Genomic DNA, 15,726 nt, shown 5'->3' on the forward strand with positions numbered 1-15,726 from the left:
TCAGTGACGCGCTGTGGCGGGGGGTGCTTGTCTTTTATGTGTGGTTAGGTGAATGGGTACCTCCCTAAAGAGGCGGGAGAGAGTTGGGGGGGATGTACCTGGTGGTATGCCAGTGGAAGGTACATCTCTTGGCAAGCATCACAGGTTATGAGGTTAATGTGTTAACGGTTTTAAGTATTTGTTGAATGTATAGTTATATATTATAAAAGATTTAATAAATGCGGGCTACGGCCTTTACACCCACTTTTGTGTCTTGTATTCATTATTAGCGGAACGTATGCCTAGTATGGGGTCATAGCTCCCTGGAGGAGAGCATCGACGTAGGGGATGGTGACCCCTATCTGAGGAAGTGGAGCAGTCCTGGGGGATATTAGGTGGAGTGCGGAAGTCACTCACCCTCTTCTGTTCCTGCAACCACAAGGTGAAGTTCCCTCCCTCCCCTTTTTGTGAGATGTTGTGGTTTAGCAGGTAGCGGGGGGTGCTTGTCTTTTATGTGTGGTTAGGTGAATGGGTACCTCCCTAAAGAGGCGGGAGAGAGTTGGGGGGGATGTACCTGGTGGTATGCCAGTGGAAGGTACATCTCTTGGCAAGCATCACAGGTTATGAGGTTAATGTGTTAACGGTTTTAAGTATTTGTTGAATGTATAGTTATATATTATAAAAGATTTAATAAATGCGGGCTACGGCCTTTACACCCACTTTTGTGTCTTGTATTCATTATTAGCGGAACGTATGCCTAGTATGGGGTCATGACAAATGGCTCTAAAGAGATATAAGAGGGTAGATGTGAAAGTGGGCATTTCTGTCTTGTGCCTTTAGAGAGTCTGATATTTGGAGTTAAGTTGTTATTTACTATAAAATTAGAGTATGGGTTTTATACATAAGTGGTAAAAAATTGCTAAAATTTTCAGCTAGACCAAACTGTTCTGTTGCTGTAAAAAGATAGTCCCAAGCGATTGAATCAAATGCTTTCTCAGCATCCACCATGAGGGCAAGATCTAATTTCCACCTTTTTTATCTTGTGTTTTATAACAATAATAATATACTCTCAGTAGAACTTTGAGTATATTTTTCTCTATATTCCTCCCACACATAAATCCTGCTTAGTCTTGGTGGTTTATATTATTTAAACATATTTTATGATGTTCAGCTATGATTGTGGTCAAAATCTTATAATCGCTGTGTAGCAACAATGTGGGACTATATAATGCAGTATTCTCCGGGTCCTTATTTTCTTTAAATAAGTACAATCATAAAAGAATTTAGAAAAAAAAAAGGCCATTTCATAAACAAAACGTTCATGTGAAATAGTGTTTCCTTAATCACCAGTGGTTTTAATGAACCGTTTTTCTTTATCAATCTACCATTTTCAACAGAAATGACACATGGCTATAGCCATTTTTTAAGCCTCATTTTCTAAAAAAATATATAATTTCAAACAGATAGTAACTGATGATGTCCTGTAATGTCTTGTTTATGATGTCATAAGTGACTTTCTCAATCATTCTATTAATGATGTCATCTATGATGCCAGCAAAAATTTATAAAGCCTTATAAAGTCAGCATAGTGGAAGTTTTTAAAGCCTTTGAGTAATGGAGTTAATGCATAAACCTGTGTATTTCTGTATTTCTAAGTGTCCATCAACAAACTGAGCACATTTTCTCTAAGGATAAAGGGGGTTCTTACCTTATGTACCCTTTTTGATGACATGGAACGTTTGCTAATGAAGGATACAGAAATCCAGGGGGTATCTGGATATTTGATCGATATATCCAGGCGGGGATGATTCCAAGAGGGTTACGTGTCTTTAAATTTCCCACTTTTGAGGTGGATGACAGTGACAAGGACTTTGTGAATGCTTGGAATACAGTGTTGTCAAAGTGTACTGTTCATCCCGCTTAATGTTATTATTGATTGATTGAATATAAAAATGCTTCACTTGTGAATATCAGAAAGGAAATAGACTATTTGCAGTGTGAACTGAACAAGACGAATAGTGATCCTAATTTTGCCGGATTTGATGGCTTATAAAAAGATTCTATTAAAAAAGAATCTATAATGGAAAATAAGCACACCAAATATCTAAGAGACAAAACAGACTACACTTCAAATGCAGTGTATATATGGAATAGGAGACAAAGGGATTTGCTTAGAAGAAATCAGAATCAGTTTGTTGGTAACGGTAGAGACAGGAAACATAGTCGTAGGGGTAACCAGTCTAACTCTAAATTTGTTACCTTTTCTGATAGTGAGGTAGATTATTCATCAGATGACAGGGCCTCTGGTAATGAGGATTTAGGCCGTGTACAGGGAGGTATTTTAAAAGGGAATGATAATGTACAGATGATGCCTGAAATTGTCACAAACCCCTCAGTCAGACAGAAAGAACAAATATACCACACTACCAGTAACAAGGGTTCCAAATACACAACAGCAAATATATTAACACCCCAGAACACTCAGGAACTGACTATATCTGGAGCAGACCAGGTTAATTTGGACCAGGTTTTTCCCCTGGACCAAAGAAATGGGGGTGGGGGTGTCAATGACAACATACAAAATACACAGGGCAGATATCAGCTCAGGCGGAGTCACCCCCAGAGCAGTTACAAATAATTAATGTAATAATTTATCTAATATTCAACTTACGCCAGCAGAAACTAAAGTTCTAAGCTATGGATTTACCTTTTCCCCCACGACTAACTTTGACCTAGTCCAAACTATCATTGACTTGAATAGACTTATCAGAAACGTCACATTAAGGAAACACTTTTAAGGGCATGAGAATAGAGAAATTGTGAGCACTACCCTAATGAGAGCAGCCCCTGTTGTGTTGCCTGATAAAAGTAATTTCCGTGAGACTTGTGATTTAATCTCTCTACAAGAACTGCAAATTGCAGCTGATGAAGCTACTGGCACCATTAACTGGGGTAAGACCTTTAAAGACAGATCCATATTTTATCCCATCCAAAGGAAAGGGAGTGTGATTGAAACATTCTTTAAAAAAGTAGAGATGTATTTGGTCGCTCTAAGAGATAATATGGGTAAGGTTAATAACAACCTGACATTGACAGAGAGGAAAGTGTTAACGTCTTTACAGGAGAACACTGACCTAATGATAAGACCTGCTGACAAGGGCTGCACCATTGTGGTGATGAACGGGTCACAGCACATGAATGAAGCGCTAAGACAACTATCAAATAGTAATAATTATCTGGTTTTGATCAAGGACCCCATTAATCTATTTAAGGATGAACTTCACAATATTTTGGATGATGGGTTGGAACAGGGCTATATTGACACTTCTACAATGGAGTACTTGAATGTTGAAAATCCCAAAATACCCCTGTTCCACTATCTTCCAAAAGTTCACAAAGCCACCACTCATGTGCAAGGCCGCCCCCAATCGATTCTTGATTCTTTATTGGCCAATCTTTCCCAGTGGTTAGATTCTGGTTTTCAACCTATAGTCATGTCTCTATCTTCATATGTGAGAGACACCAAACACATATTGAATATTACTAACAACATAGAATGGAAGGAGGGCTATATCTGGCTTAAAGTGGGCGTTGTGTTCCTGTAATCCTCTATCCCTCATGACAAGGGCATTGAAGCAATATGTTTCTTTCTACACAACTTTACTGATTACATGGAAGGATTTCAGTCCTACATCATCATTGTAACTATTTTCCTGCTTACACATAATTTTTGCCAGTTTCAGGGGGTATACTATCTCCAGAGATGTGGGACAGCAATGGGGGCCAAATTTACCCCCTCCTTCGCAAACCTGTTCTTAGGTTGGTGGGCGTTTGCCCCCATCTTTGGAGATAGTAACCCTTAGAAGTCTTACATTCAAGTGTTTAAAAGGTACATAGACGATCTGTTGTTTGTGTGGAGTGGCCCTGAGTACCACATACAACCCTTTGTTGATTGGTTAAATATGAAACAAGTGGGTTTGGGATTCACTTTTGAATACCACCCCACACAAATTAACTATCTAGACTTGACTCTGACGGCAGGATACCGGAAACTGGAAACATTTTTTAGGGAATTCCCTACTTCACGCCTCGAGTTGTCATCCAAGACATACTCCCTACTCAGTAGCAAAAGGCCAATTTAATAAAGAATATTTTTATTATACACTTGCTCTTTTACTATTCATTGGTCTCTGTGGTGTATTACATTAATACACCATTGTTTTTTTGGGCCTCTTTGGAACAAGTTTGCTGCTGCCTGCTGCTTGCTGGTGTTTTCAGTCAGCTGGGCGGCTGCGAAGTCCCAGTCTGCTGTTATTGCACCTGGAGGTGCTTCACTTCCTGTAAGTGCAATCAATCTATTTCCTTTGTGCCTTTGCTCCAACATTACTGGGCTATGGTTGTTTGCTCTTTGTGTCTATACAGGTCATAGGAGTGCTCTCTCAAGGTATCTCTGACCGGACATCATTGCTGGTTGCATACAGTGAGCTGGACCACTGTGATGTTCCAGTCTGCCCCACTAGCACCGCTGGGTGCTACACCTTTGTGAGTATAATTTGACATCCTGCACCACTTTCCATTTGTTTTGGTGGTACTAGGCCATGGTGGCGCCTCTGTTCTTTTTTTGCAAAAGGCCAATTTACCAGATTGTGGAGAAACTGTACAGAATATACTGATTGTAATTGTGAGGGTGATCTTCTAGCGGAAAGTAGACATGTGAGTTTCAATTCGGAACGAATCGAAATTCAGCCGAATTTGTTAAATTTGGAGCTTTGGATCGATTCGATTTTCCGAATTACGGTAGTACTGAATCTACCGAATAAATCTGAATTCATTCGGATTTATTCAGTAGATTCGGATGGCCATGGATTACACTAGTATTGTACAGTTTATTAGGTTATATCACTCTGATATGGGTTACACCTAATATACAGTACATAATACTAGTCTAATACACAGCACATCCCAACTAACACATACCGAAATGCCGAATTTCCGAATTGAACCGAATCAAATCGAACCGAATCCAGCCGAATTTATTCGAATCCGAATTAATCAGAAACGATTACGAAACAAATTAATTCGCAGTTTTCCGAATTCGAATCGATCCGAACCGAAAATCGAAAACATCCGAATCGATCCGAACCGAAACAATTTTTTCGACCATGCACAAGTCTAGCGGAAAGATTAAGGAAAAGAAAATATTCCTTGAGGGATATCAACAGGGCTAGGAAGGCAGTGGAGGCTGAACCTCGAAAGAAACTCTTATCCAATATCACCAAACATAGAGGGAATAAGGAGTTTAATGGGGTGACATTTGTTACCAAGTAAAGCGCACAATATACAGTAACTAAAATTGTTTGCAAACATTTTCCCTTATTCGCCGCAGATGATGGGTTAACTGGACTGGTGGAGGAGAGTTTGAGATGCTCCTCAAGGAGATGTGTCACCTTGGGAGGTATTTTAGCTCCAACTCAACTAAAGAATAGTGTTACCCCCTCATCCAGTTATTGGTTGTCATGTGCAGGGACATATAAATGTGGTCACAAGAAGTGCAGACCTTGTGAATTTGTCAGGGTAACTAAAAATTTCACCTCATTTGTCATGGGCAAAACTTTTGATGTTAGACATTGCCTGAACTGTTTGTCTACTTTTGTCATTTATCTTAGAAGCTGTCAACAATGTAAACTACAGTACGTAGTTTTTATGACACGGGACATAAATTCCTGCATTAGGGAACATTTATCAACTATTACTATTGGCCAGTCCTCAACCCCTTTGGTTCAACACTTTATTAATGCCATCATAGCAGTCTAAGTACTTTCAGTTGGAATATCATTGAGAGGGTGTTGACCTATATATCAAAAAGAGGGGGTGACCTATGCCAAAAACTAGCCAAGAGAGAGATTTACTAGATATTTTGCTTAAGAACCAGGGTCCATGAGGGTCTGAATTCAAAATATGACCTTATAAATTACTGGGAGTAAAGGTCTGCTGTCTATGTCCTAAGTACCAATATGTGATCTTCATGGTTGATTAAATATTTCCTACCTGTTCTATATATTGTGTATTATTATTGTTTTTGTATTTTATTGTACCCTATTGTATCAATGCAATGTTTTGTGGACCCAGGACATACTTGAAAACGAGAGAAATCTCAATGTATCCTTCCTTTTAAAATTGTTTATAAATAAATAAAATATTTTATAAATATAACGATAAACTTGTCTAATACCTATTGTTCTGTATATACATTATGCTTTTTGTGTTAAAGGGCCAGTAAACATAGAAAATAATGTTATATAATTCTGCACATAGTGCAGAATTATATAACATTATATTAGTGCTAGAGTTATATTACCTAATATTGCCTGCTAAGTTTTTTTTAAAAATAGTGTTTTCCAGACCTGCTCTCTGTGCTCTTCTGAGCGGGTCTGCTGTCTACACAGAGCTCTGTCTGACAGCGGGAGCGAGCTGCACTAAGTGTAATGGCGCTGTCGGGCCGGGCTGTGACTAGACAGCTGGCCAGATACGCTCTGTCTAAAAAACAGACCCGCTTAGAAGAGTACAGAGAGCAGGTTTCTGGAAAACACTATTTTTTAATAAAACTTAGCAGGCAATATTAGGTTATATAAATCTAGCACTAATATAATGTTATATAATTCTGCACTATGTGCAGAGTTATATAACATTATTGTCTATGTTTACTGGCCCTTTAATCAATTGATACATTGTGTACATTTATGCATTGTTTTATATCTCTTTGGAGTGTATTAGTTTAACTATTTGTTATGTGCATCTGTCCTGTTCACTAAGGAAACCTCTGATGGCTGCTGCTAATTACAAATGTTTAAACAATAATCTTGAGCTTAAGCTGGGGCGTGGCACTTTTCCACCAATAGAATTATTTTATATTTGTTTTAAGGGTGACTGAGACATAACCATTTATAGCTATGATTACGGCTCCTAGCCAAAACGCGTAAGCCAGACAGTGCTGCGCTTGTATGTTCTACTCTGTGCAGTGTGTATCTCCGATTTTAAATACTTTGAAATAAAAGCTACTTTTTAGAAGACCGGATTCTCCTCTTCTTCTTATTGCTGTTCCATCAACAAACTGACATATTATAGGACATCAGGCAAAAGATTGCCCACGTTAGTCAGTGTTTTTAAAAGTTTATTTGGTCATTAAATATTTAATGCTCTGATTTTTGGTCACAAAGTAAGAAAAAAAAAGAGAGAGAACATCTGATGACACAAATTGAACTTGTAGCACACAGCAATATTCTAACCTGTAATAATAATAACTAAATTAAAAACCTTATGAAAATGTCAGACACAACTATTTTTTTGTATAAGAATTTATTACATTTGTGTTTAGAGGAAATCACCAACTTAAGATGTAGAGTAAGGAGAGAAGAAATATAAAGTATGGTTTAGTTGGCAGCGATGGTGTTCTGGATCCAGGAGACGTAGTTGCAGACCTTGGTGTAGACACCAGGATAGTTCTTGAGAGCGCAGCCATAGCCCCATGAGACAATACCCTGCAGCTGTCCGTTACACACCACAGGTCCACCAGAGTCACCCTGCAGGAACAGGAAAGAATGATATACTATGTGCACAAGCGTCTATCAGAGACAATATGACTGTTGACATGACTTGAAATAAAAGTTAAAGTACAAAATTCTTGGGGACAATTCCTACTTAAAATTATTTCATTTTATTTTTCAAAACATAAAAATACATATTTCTGTGTTTCTAGATATTTTAAGACATTTTACAAAGCAGCCACTAAATTAAGAATTGTCTTCTGTCAACATTAAGGATATAGAATTGCACGTAATAATTATTACACAATGTAGTTCTATAGTTCATGGCAGAATACAGGACAAATAATGAGGACTAGTCTACAAGCTGAGCTCAAGCGATAAAGCCAGGTGCGCTATCTTGTGCTTTGACAGGAACTAAAAATAGCGTAAATCTAGTATTACAAATAGATGGTAAAAAAAAGGTTATAAAAGAATATTTACGTTGCTGACATTTTTTGTAAGCGCTATACATTTAATAGAGTACAGCGAGCGCTATTAGAAGTGTTGCGCTCAAGCTCAAAAGTAAATAGTGCTGAAAATGTAGCACTTTTGTAGACCTAATGTAACATTTTTTCTTATAAATTTGCATTTTAAAAGATAACAATATATTAAATAATGTATTTCAGTTATACTTATGCATATTGAATGTAAAATAAAGGTTTGTTTTTTAACAAAAAGTTTTATCAGCAATTTTTAACACCAATGGTATATCATAAGGTGCTGGAATGTGAAACGCTTAAATGTGTATTTGTAACTAAGTTAAAATCTCCACTATTTTAGCTGACACAAGCTTTTCAGAGTGCCCCCATAAAAGTCTATTATGTGACGGATTTAGTGCACCCTGCTATCCGACATCCAGATGTTGGCACGCTTGAACAATAAAAAAAAAATACTTAAAACTTTAAAATGAGACCAAAACTAAAAGTGCTATTGATTGATCTTGTAATCTGTATGTATAGTACAAAAAAAGTGTTTATACAACAGAATAAATTTGTTGTAAAACCAACATAACTCGCCTATTCATAGAAAAACGATAAAAGTCAAGTTTATGCAGTGGTAGGAGGAGTTACCTGGCAGGAATCCTTGCCTCCTTCCAGATATCCAACACAGATCATGTTGTTGGTGATCTCACCGGGGTAGGCATTGCTACACTGGGTACTAGTCAGAACGGGAGCGTCCACGCACTGCAGGAGATCTGGGGAGTTGGCTGTAAACAATGTAGAGAATAATTAAGCATATTCAAAAACAATTCTGATGTAGAAATACCTCTAATTAAACACAACGGTCCACATTTAAGAAGGTGTGGGCAGACAAATACCCATGCAGGGACATTTTCTGTCAAGTTAAAATACAGCTATGGAGCATCATTTGATGGTAGTTAAAGACTGTGTTATGCAATCCTGTCCTCTGCTCATCTACCCTACCTCAGATTGTATAGAGGGTTGGCAGTTGTAGGCTCATATGAATAAGACGTCACCATAAGATCTCTGAATCCTGATCCATCTAAAATAATACTAACGGCTGTATTACACTGTACCTGAAACCCACCCATATGAGGTTTTATCTCTTGTACCAACCTCGTTACAAGTAGGAAAATAACAGGACCAGCACATACCTTTGGGAGATGTCCCAAATAACTTGTAACAGATAAACTTATGTGCACACCTGGAGGACCTCCATTTCCAGGGTCCTAGTATATAACCTCCTTACAAGTGCCATTTCAGCTATAAAATATTTCCCTCCCTAGAACCTTCTTCCCACATTTTCAGCCAGATTACATACAATGGTAGTAACCTTCCAATCAATGCTAAATTAACAAAATATAAAACATATATAAATCATTATGTGTGGAAATAGACTTCTGAGTTCAGAGACATGGAATTGCTGGATCATATATTAGTGTGAAGTAAAAAAAAGAGTTGGAATCTATGACCATTTTAAGGTAATGATTAAATTAATTAACATTTAGATATTTTCAAATAGAATAAATCAATTTTATTTCAAATTTTACACCAACCATACATTTGACATTTCTTTCTCACTGGTATCATCTTCTGTTTCTCTCCTTTTCCTTTAGACTTGAGAACCTCTTTAGCTGTATTCTGCTTTGTATAAAAGTGAATCTACCACTGATTGTGGTCCATTCATGCACAAATGTACCAACTAATGTATTAATTGCCAATATAGGAATTCTACTCTACCCCATGAATCTATGTAGAGCATTATGTAAAATATTGGAACTTTATAAATAACACATACTACTACTACTACTACTAATAATAATAATAATAATAATGGAATTCTTAAGAGAGGTAATAATATTGTATAGGTTATTGATGGGTTTACTCACATCCGCTGCTGAGAGTATTTCCCCAGCCAGAGATCAGACAGCTGGTGCCAGCGGCGGCACACCCAGAGGGCAGAGCCACAGAGTTCACATAGGAGTTGAGAGTAGCAGGAGAGGCGAGCTTGATGAGCATGATGTCATTGTCCAGGGTCCAGGAGTTGTAACCAGAATGTCTGATGACCTTGGCAGAGTTGATGAACTGCTCAGTGCCTTCACTGGCAAAAATGTTGTGTTCTCCCAGTCTGACCTGGATGCTTCTGCAAAGGGGATAATTCAAATAATCATGAAAAATGCATATCAGTTGTACTCAATAAGGACAGTACCTACTTTTAGCGGCCGATTTATGAAAGTGCGAGCGGACATGATACGATGTAGCGTATCATGTCTGCTGCACATCGATAAATGCTGATAGCATACGCTATCGGCATTTATCATTGCATCAGCAGTTCTTGTGAAGTCTTTTAGGACAATGTTGAATATAAGAATCAAATGCTATAACCATTTTCTATCCTCTCTCTCCCCTCCATGTCATCCTCTCTCTTTTAGGAAAAAACAAACAACGAGTGGAGGTGGCGCCTACGGCTGTCTAACAGTGCATAGAAATCACTTAATTAAGCATAGAATATTTGTCAGTACAAAAAACAGGAGCAATATATATGTGAAAATATAACAATATAAAAATATAAAAAAGGAGCACATGCAAATTGCTATACTAAAAAATATATTCAAATTTATTAGATTTTTTTATATAAAACAATCACTCATAACAGACTAAATAGTAAAATAATCTCCAAATGTAATAACACCGGTGTTAAACTAAAATACTTCAAAATCACATTCAATACTAATGCCAATACAATTTCAATCAATTAAAACTCTAAAATGGTGAAATAATAAAGCGGACCTCTCTGGATCACTCTAATATGTAGATAGGTCATGTACAATTGTATTTTGACAGATAGCTGGTAATTAGTCCAACAATATATTGATCCTGTTTTTTGTACTGACAAATATTCTATGCTTAATTTAGTAATTTCTATGCACTGTTAGACAGCCGTAGGCGCCACCTCCACTCGTTGTTTGTTTTTTCCTCAATCCCATTTAACTGCACAAGTTGTGAGAGGTGCAGTTAGTGAGGTTGGCAAGTCTAACATCCGCTTAAATTTCAGTTCTCACAAATCCTAGTTGTTTGTATGTATATATATCCTCTCTCTTTTTCTCTGTCTCTTTTTTTCTCTCTCCTTTCCCCTCTCTTGTTCTCTGGAACTAGTCGGCTGGATCTAGGATATCTGGGTAGATGCACCAGATATTAGCAGTTATTGCAAATAATGTAATGAATAATGAAGTACAGAAGCTTACAATAGACTACATGATCCATAAACCTGCATATAATGTATATTTATACAATCCATATGACTTACGCTTTGTAGCAGTGAGCAGCAGACACAACCCACTGGCTGTTAATCAGGGACCCACCACAGAAATGGTAACCGGAGTTCAGGGACACCTGGAATGGAAGAGCGTTCTTACCACAGGTGTAACCTCCTACGATCTTATCATCATCCAATGCAGCTGAGAAAAGGAGGAATAAGCAGGGTGAGATGTCTTAAACATATAACAGGTATCATATATCATGTTTAGGGTCTTACAAGTTTGTTGTTAGTTAATTGTACTTACAGGGACAGTAAAGTTAAAATTAAACTTTCATGATTAAGACAGAGGGCTCCATTTATCAAGCTGCCTGTGCAGCTTAGGAGCGCTTCAGTGCACACTCACACTGTACACCAGCTCTTAGCTAGTGAATTAAAATCACCCTTGACAAGTCTAACGGATTAACAGCCCCTGCTCATGCGTAATTGGCCCCTGCTCATGCGCGATTGGCCTTGCATGAGCAGAAGGCGGCATTGCACATGCAGCCGCTTGCACAATATTAAATACCACCAAGCTGGGTAGAAAGATTTTCAGAAGCGAACCTTGTCCGCCCGCTTATTGTTAAATAGGGTCCAGAACATGCAATTTTAAACAAAACTATAGTTTAATTGTATTATATAATTTGCTTTATTCTCTCAGTATAATTTGTTGAAAAGCATACCTAGGGGGCTTAGGAACAGAAGTGCAGTAATGGGAGTTAGATACTTATTGTGGGCTGCACATATATGCTTCTTTTCATTGACTCACTTTATGTGTTCATCTAGCTCCCAGTAGGGAATTGCTGATCCTTCAACAAAAAAATACTGACTGAATGAAGCAAATTAGATAATAAAAGTAAATTGGGAAGTTGTTTAGAATTTCATGTTCTTTTAGAATAAAAAAATGTGTTTCTTGTTCTTTAAATATTGTTTATAACATTATAATCCTGTAAATTTATAACTTTGACAATTGATTTGATTTTCAAATGCGTTTTTCACATTTTATCCAAAATAAGTAAATGAACAATCTTCAATGTTACTTGAGCTGGTGACAAGTGAGACAAGAGTCATGCAAATAATATATTGAGTAAAGGAATCCTGCATTTTGGTGTAAATCCATATCAATTATTACTCTTTTGAATAATTTTGGCTGAATAAATCGTGTTGGCAAATAAGTTCTAATATTGTAAACCAGGGGCATAAAGTATATTTACTAACTTATTAACTCACAGTACTTGTTAGTGATGAATTCCTTTAGCATACGGCATCTCAATGATCTCATTGCTTCCTCTAATGCATGAGTGAAAGTTTTGGATGTTTTGCTAAAAATAAACCATTGTGGCTGCAAATTTTCACTCTCAGCAAATGTTAAATCATTGCCAAATTATTTTAGTTTTTCTAATCTTTACCTTCCTTTTACTGAATGTAACATTAGCATAAACTTGAGTGTAAGTTTAAGGAATTTATCATTCAAATACAATATTCAAATGTTATATTTAGAATTTAAATGTTAACAACAGTTCAAGTGAAATATTTTACCAGTCAAATGCCAAATGTAAAAGAAAAACTGCATTTGCCCACTCATACTTCCTGATTAAATCTAAACATTTATTATTCAGTCCCTAGTAGAAACCAATGTATTTATGATTTATTAAAGATTCATTAACAATTATAAATGGCAGAAAAATTATCATAAAATATTAAGCAGTTTTATATCTAATTCAGAAAAGAAAAAGTATAAATATTTATTAAAGGAGCTATCTTGACTTTATGTGATAGAGAACTTACCAGCTGCTCCAAGGAGCATACAGATCAGAAGGAACTTCATGTTGACAATGGATGTTGGGGTGAAGAAAAAGCTGCTTTTTATACAGTTTGTTAATCTCTATCTCCCCATATTTTCTATATTTAATGTATGCAAACAAGGTAAATAAGATACACATGACATGCAGAAGGTCATTAGAAAGTTTATCTCTGGCCTTGTATGAAGAGTTATTTTAATCACGTAGTCATGAAAACTGCACATGTTCATACAAAGCTGTAAAAGTATAACCCGGGAACAGTGATGCAAGAGAGGCAATAAATCTCACTTCTGAAATACGAGAAAATATAAAAACTCTACAGTATTCGTAAATAAAGTAGTGAACTTAAATTCATCTGGGGTCCATTCATTAAGAGGGGAATGGCATGTGAAATGAAACATTTAGATTCCCACCATTATCTATGCAGTATGAAGAACCAAACCCAGTGAGTATCTACTGCAAAAATAACTGTTAGACCTGCACATTGCTTAGTAAATGCTGTGTACTATTCACCTAAACTAGGAGAATTGCAGGTGCATTTTATGCAGCATGTAGCAGAAACAAATCCTTATAAAACTTTGAATTTAAATGTCTTGGATCTAACAGTCTTTTCTGCTCAACTGAAACCTATACTCTCCAACATTTATCCCTCTCTTGCACAAACCTTGTGGCCTTAGAGTAGATGGGCCGGATTCAACGAACAGTGGATACTGCTGTCTCCACCCGAAGTTTCCGGCTCGCCGGAAACAAGTTAAGAAGCAGCGGTCATAAGACTGCAATCATCGAGATGATTGACACCCCCTTCCAGGTAGCTAACTTGAGAAAGTTGTATTGTTTTCTGTGCATTATGCACTCAGCAATAACTGTGGCACATTAGACGAACCCGCTATCTTCAGAGATGTTGATGGGTTGCTGAATGTCAGTAGAGGAAATCATGCACCCATGCTGACTTCCTATATTATAAATTCATACTTATGGCATACAACTCTGCCCTCAGCCTGGCCAAACAAGTCTATTTTTCCTGCCCTGTGCCATCTCACACATCCAACCCCAGAAGGATGTTCTCAACCTTTAACTACCTTCCACGTCCACCTGCACCTCTACCCACTACCAAACTCACTGCTCAGATTATTGCTGATCACTGCAAAAATAAAATGGACACAATTAGAAAAGACATCTCTCCATCACACCCCTCAAACCCATCCCTACTACTCACCTCTTCTACTAAAACACGTTCTGCTACTTTCCCTGTAACAGAGTAAGACGTCCTCATATTCCTATCTTCTTCTCATTTCACAACCTGTCCACTTGACTCTATTAATTCACAACTTCTTTTCTTTTTCTCTGCTTCTCTAACCCCTGCCCAAACTAATCTCTTTAACCATTCTCTCACCACTGGCATATTTCCTGATACACTCAAGCATGCGTCAATCACACCAGTCCTAAAAAAGCTCTCTTTTGACCCCTCCAACCTTTCTAACTATAGGCCGGTCGCCTTGTTTCCCTTTGCCTCCAAATTAATTGAATACCTATACTATAATCATCTAACTCAAGTTCTCCTAACTAATTCCTTACTTGACCCATTACAATCTGACTTCAGCTATAAACACTCAAAAGAAACTGTTCATGCTAAAGTAACAAATGATCTGCTATCAGCTAAAGCAAAGGGACACTACTCCTTAAATAATTCTTTTGGATCTATCTGCTGCTTTTGACACAGTTAACCATCCTCTCCTCTTACAAATCCTGCATTAACTTGGCATCCAAGACACAGTCCTCTCCTTGTTTGTTCCATATCTCTCAAACCATTAGTTTACAGTTTCCTTTAACAGCATATCCTCTGATTACTTGCCTCTATCAGTTGGAGTACAGCAAGGCTCTATGTTGTGTCCCTATCTTTTTTCTCTCTATACATCCTCCCTTGGAAAACAAACACACAGATATCTGCACACATACAAACACACATATCCACACACATACACACACAGACATGATTACAAAGGATTCTAGGTCTAACCCTAAAAGGTTCTTTAAGTACATCAATATCAAAAAATCTAAGAAGGACAATATAGGTACTTAAAATACATGCAGGGTAGCATGATTAAAAGTAACAGGGAGAAGGCTGAGGTACTAAACCAGTTATTTTCTTCAGTATAAACAAGAAAGGAACCAATGGAGGATACTTTTGATGAATTACAGGGCATTAAATTGGGCAGACAAAATGTAATAATCTCACTATATGCAGATGATATCATCTTATTCTTAAAAGATTCAAGTGTAAGCATCCTGAAATGCCTGGAAATAATTAGTCATTATAGTAAATTATCTGGGTATAATATAAATGCAAAAAAGTCAGAAATCTTATGAATAAAAAAAACTCCAAAAAGTTTTATTAAACATCCATTTCATGAGGTGAATTTTATTAAATATCTAGGTATAAAACTGGGTAGAAAACCGTGGGATTGGTACGGTTTAAACTATGCTGAATTTTTCACAAACTTGCCTTTTGAACTGAGCAGATGGAATATATTCTCCTTATCTCTCTCAGTAACAATTATGCTGACTAAAACGGTATTCTTTCCTTGCTTGCTGTTTATATTACAAAA

The 15,726-nt window shown here is 37.0% G+C and overlaps 1 protein-coding gene across 1 annotated transcript; it reads right to left on the reverse strand.

Annotated features, from left to right (window-relative positions):
• Positions 1-7,409: 7,409 nt before the first annotated feature.
• On the reverse strand, positions 7,410-13,146 carry LOC128639666 (trypsin). The gene is made up of 5 exons (XM_053691790.1): positions 13,107-13,146; positions 11,331-11,481; positions 9,913-10,166; positions 8,633-8,769; positions 7,410-7,559 (listed from the first exon to the last, which is right to left on the reverse strand). Exons 1-5 carry the CDS (start codon positions 13,144-13,146, stop codon positions 7,410-7,412), a joined length of 732 nt encoding a protein of 243 aa, XP_053547765.1.
• Positions 13,147-15,726: the final 2,580 nt, after the last annotated feature.

Source organism: Bombina bombina, chromosome 9, assembly GCF_027579735.1.
Source record: "Bombina bombina isolate aBomBom1 chromosome 9, aBomBom1.pri, whole genome shotgun sequence".
Lineage (NCBI taxonomy): Eukaryota > Metazoa > Chordata > Amphibia > Anura > Bombinatoridae > Bombina > Bombina bombina.